At 42.1% G+C, this 4,696-nt stretch overlaps 1 protein-coding gene across 2 annotated transcripts; it reads right to left on the bottom strand.

Moving 5' to 3' along the window:
- Positions 1-690: 690 nt before the first annotated feature.
- Positions 691-4,436, bottom strand: LOC117535272 (nuclear factor interleukin-3-regulated protein-like). Of its 2 annotated transcripts, XR_004567391.1 has the most exons (3): positions 4,159-4,436; positions 1,626-2,973; positions 691-1,594 (listed from the first exon to the last, which is right to left on the bottom strand). XR_004567391.1 is itself a non-coding variant. In XM_034199671.1 (2 exons), the coding sequence occupies exon 2, from the start codon at positions 2,883-2,885 to the stop codon at positions 1,764-1,766; it is 1,122 nt and encodes a 373-aa protein (XP_034055562.1). In that variant the 5' UTR covers positions 2,886-2,973; positions 4,159-4,436; the 3' UTR covers positions 691-1,763. The 2 variants fall into 2 exon arrangements, 1 of the variants encoding a protein (XP_034055562.1); XM_034199671.1 differs by having other exon boundaries at positions 691-2,973.
- Between the last annotated feature and the right edge of the window lie 260 nt (positions 4,437-4,696).

Genomic DNA, 4,696 nt, shown 5'->3' with positions numbered 1-4,696 from the left:
TTTCAGAATGAGGCGGAAAGTATTAAAAGAGGTGAAAATCACTCCAAGTCTGGGCACGTTGAGAGCTGTACATGCACACAAGGGGAGTGAGTCGGTTCCGTAAGAGGCGGGATGCGTATTTTTCAGTCTTATATTTCAACAGTTTTATGACTTTTTTGACATGGAAATGATTTTTTAAGATTGACAAACATCATATGTGTAATTTGTGGCACAATTCAAACGGGATCGAAAGATAATCTTTCTCTCTCCATTGACTTCAATACATCATTTTTCCGAAATAAGGTCCCATGGGTCGGAAGTAGATGGGCGGGACTTCACCTCTCTATTGTAGCCTTTTATCTGTGGACCCATAAGAGATACGTATGATTATATATAGATTATATTTTAAATAAAGAGTGGTCAATACTGAAGCAGAAGAGGCTGAGATATCTGACTTTTGTTCCAACTACAATTCCTTTAATTAGACCCACATTTCCCCTTAAATACTAACTTAAAACTCAACGTTTTACTCAGGCCTTCTTAGTAAATGTAAGTCTTAAGTTCACGCCTGATAAAGTCAATAACACTTATTCAGGGTTGTCTTTTCAAACTTTAAAAAGCTTCTTCCAGAAAGACCATTTGTCCTGATTTAAATATTTGTTGCATGGCCCTTTAAGATGTCTTTGAGTAATGATGAACTCACCACCACGATGTCTGTCAAATTTATTTTATTTGAATATGAAAATGTACAGAAAGACAGCAGACATGAAATCACCTGGGCACAGTCGACATGGCAGTGTGGACGTATTGAAACAGAGAAATAAGTGAGACACCAAAACAGCACAGTGTCTTTCTGTGTGACACATGAGAAGTGAGGAGGAAAATGAATGTTTGGTCAGAACAAACCTTCCTTAGAGGAGGTTTTGGCAGCTCATATTTTTATTTCTGTGTGTTTACTGTCTGTCTCTGCTTGTGTTTACAGAAAACAATCCCAGCAAACACTCCCTCCGTCCATCGAGATGAGTTTTGGATGACGTCCAGTTGAAGTGAATGTGTGATGTAATCATAATCATAATGTATGTTTGGAGTCATCACAATGTATGGAATAGAGAAACTATTAAACACTACCACAGATATAAGACATTTATCGGTGACATTAAGAAGTTAAACAGCAGGTTATAAGATGTGTTAAAGACTTTTTTTACAATATAATACAGTATTTAAAAATGTTAAAAGTTCGTAAGAGTCAGCATAGTTTGAATAGGGCTGGGCAATATGTCAAATTTTAAATCGATATAATACTACTTTCCGTCCTACATTTTTGATAGCGCACAATCGTATCATCCGTAAATGTCTCTCCTGGTTTTAAAGATTGCTTTACAGTTGCGTTTTCTAAACTAACCCACTGTTTTAGATGTTTCATCATTTGCTTTTACCATATTATATCCAAATTCCTGACGATTAATTATGAAAAATCAGGTTGTGTAAATATTTAGTGAACGCACCAATAGTCAACCCTACAACTTTGATCCAATCTCCAGGTATTTGATCAGAAATATTGTGGCATAGCATTATGTTTCTGTCCCTTTCTTATTCTGTAATTGTATATTTTGTACTTTTAATGCTCAATGAAATATATATATAAAAAAATAGAATAAAAAATACAGAGAAAATAGTGAAAATTAAAAAATATATATATATATTGTGGCATTTTACTTTCTAGATATCGCCCAGCCCTAGGCCAACATTAGTCTCTCTTTTCAAAGTCTCTCTCCTCCCAGTCCTCAGTTGACTTTGGCCATGAGCTGGTCTGTGAACAGTTTCTTCAGCTGCGCCACCTCCACACTGAGAGAGTTCAGCTGCGTCTTCAGGTGTGTGTTCTCGTGTTTGTACTGGCCATCAGGTTGTGTGTGAGGAGGCTGGAGGGTGTTGAATTGACTCCCCTTCCTGCCGTCCTCCAGCTGCTGAATCCAATGACCCCCTGCTGTGTCCCCGGCATTAAGTCCTTTCAGGGCTTGTGTTGGAGGTACGGGGCTCCGTCTGTGATCCCCCGCCAAATCGTACGCATCCCCACATCCTGGCGTCTTGAAACGAAGCTTGTGAGGAAGGTTTTTCATCGTCTCTGCGTTGAGCACGCAGTTTTGGGGAGATTTGAGCAATCTCCCCAAAACGGGTGCTGCGATGTGGTGGACTTCGGCGGGGGAGTGGTGGAGGTCGTAGCCCAGCTCCTCTGCTCCGTGAGGGGATAACTTCCCGTGTTCCTCAAAGAAGATCGGACTGCCTACGCTCGACCCTTCTGGCGTGGAGAAACCAGAATCCTCCGACATGTTCCCCGCTTCCCTGGAGGCCCTGAGGTGGCTGCTGGGATGAGAGGAAGAGGAACCGTCTCCTCTGTGGAGAAAGTACTGAGGATTTGAGGTTTGTACGGTGTGGTGAGGAGCTGTATTCAGGGGTAGGATGTTGGCGTTGGAGGGGTCTTTGACTAAGCCGAAGCGAAACTTCAGCGCCAAAAGTTCGGCTCTCAGTCGGGCGTTTTCCTCCAGCAGAGCCATAACTCGGCTCTCCAGAACCATGTCGTTGACACGGCGTTTCTCCCTCGACCTCTTCGCCGCCTCGTTGTTCTTCCTCCTCTTGTCCCAGTAGCCGTCGTCCTTCTTGTCGACGGGGATGAACTCACGCTTGCGTCGGAGGCTGGACGACGGGCTCTCTTTACGTTTAACAGCCGAGGTTCGACCCAGAAGGGAGCGGGCCAACAGGCTGCTGGAGGTCAGGATGGACACCGCCTCATCGGTGAAGGACATCGGCCCTCCATCACTGCCTCCATCTGAACTCACAGGGGATTCAAGAGGATGGAGCACGGCCATTTCCTGCCGCCCCCTCATCTGCTGCGACTCCTCCTCAAACATCACTCTGTTAAGGATGGATAAGTCTCCCTTGGGTGCTCAGAGTTCTGCTCTGTTGTGTTCAGGTCTCAGGATGCAGCAACAGTGCCACCTAGTGGTCAAACGGAAGAAGGGAAAGCAGAAGAGGGATTTAGAAGTTATGCAACATCTCTTACAACACATTGTTATGTAACCCCATTACATCTCTTCAATAAAACGGGAGCGACTTGTGCCATAACCTTGCCAGCCTCATTACTCGTTCAATATGAGACAATGCATGTTGTAAACACACATCTAATCAGCCAGAGCAGAATTTGAGCATTACTAGAAGCACATGTTTAAAACACAAGAAGGACTATTTATAGTAGGATAACCTACATTCGTATTTAGGGCATGAACAAACACTTATAGGTCGATCTTCCTGTTGTTTCTAATGGTATTCTGTCTTGTTTTTGTATATTCTATCTGTAAAAGCACACTTTAGGTGATTCGTGATGTGTTTCCGGTCTGTTTAACTTGCTTCATCAGCACATGTGTTCCAGGACATGTTGATCTCTGGCTGCTCTATCTAATCTGACCTAACTCTGTTCAGTCAGCAGCATCACCGGCATTTTATTGATTCTACTCTAAACCAGCTTCATTTATATCCAGGTTATTACATGTATCTATATAGAATGACAGGAAAATGAAATGTTAATGTTAAATGTTAAAGTAACAGCACGAGGTCACTTATTCCCACATAACAGCTGGACACATGCTTTAAAAAAGCAAGTGACAATTTGCAGCAATAAGTGGGGTTACATTTTATGTTAAATATTGTCAAGGAGAATATAGCTAATGCATTTTTGGTGTTGTTTTATTTAGTGAGAAATCCCTAAATTTGCATAATAACAATTGAATACAAATCGAAAATATTGGTGATTATAATACATACTTGTCTAATGCATTTGTGAGGGTTCCTTTTATTTATTTACCGATATGCATCAGAATAAAATATAATGTAAATGCCATCCCGGAATAAAATACACATTTTAACTTGTAAATACGGACCTGTTTAAAGTGTAGGAAAACATAATGCTTTTTGAGTTGAGTTGTTTGTTCAGCAAAAAGCGAAATCATCCAGCAATAACGAGCTGTCCATAATAATAATAATTGAGGACAACATGTGGACACGTGTAAATACATATCCGTTTCGCATCTTTCGTGAGGCTTCATCTTGCGAAATGATCGTCTAGTGTCCATAATACTAATTAAACATACCACCTAAAACACCACGGAATAAAATAAACATGTTTACCTGTGAATAAGTCTCAGTTTGGTCTCGTTTCTGTGTCCGGTAATGGAATCAGTCTCGCGCTCGGTAACACTGCGGGTCCTCGCGGCTTCACATTAAGGATGGCGCACCTCCACTCTGCTCCACTTGGAAAAGCGCAGCTCCTATTTGTAACGTTGAGTTCAGATCGGGACGGTCTCTATCCTCACTTGAACCAGCAGGGCCTCTTTTTGTGTTTAGGACCGCCTCCCTGTGCGACCTCCCCCCCCCTCTTCCTCTTTCTTCGCCATCCAAAGGAAAGCTCCACAGAGCAGTTCTTCATCATCATCATCATCATCATCTGACCTCCCTGGCCCCGCCCCCTGTGACAGGATAATCTGCTCATAACAATTAGGTAATGTCTCTGTGTCCTACAGAGAGAGGCTCTGTGGAGCAGCCAGTGGTGGAAGAACACTGCATGAAAATACTTTACATTTAGTAAAAGTCCTGCATTTAAAATCTAACTTAAGTACATAAAGTAGATGTAAAGATTCAAAGGCTATATTTGTCAAATGCACAATGG

This window comes from Gymnodraco acuticeps, unplaced genomic scaffold, assembly GCF_902827175.1.
Source record: "Gymnodraco acuticeps unplaced genomic scaffold, fGymAcu1.1, whole genome shotgun sequence".
In the NCBI taxonomy this organism is placed as follows: Eukaryota; Metazoa; Chordata; class Actinopteri; order Perciformes; family Bathydraconidae; genus Gymnodraco; species Gymnodraco acuticeps.
Note: the sequence above shows the minus strand (reverse complement) of the source record. Positions and strands in the feature narration are given on the sequence as shown.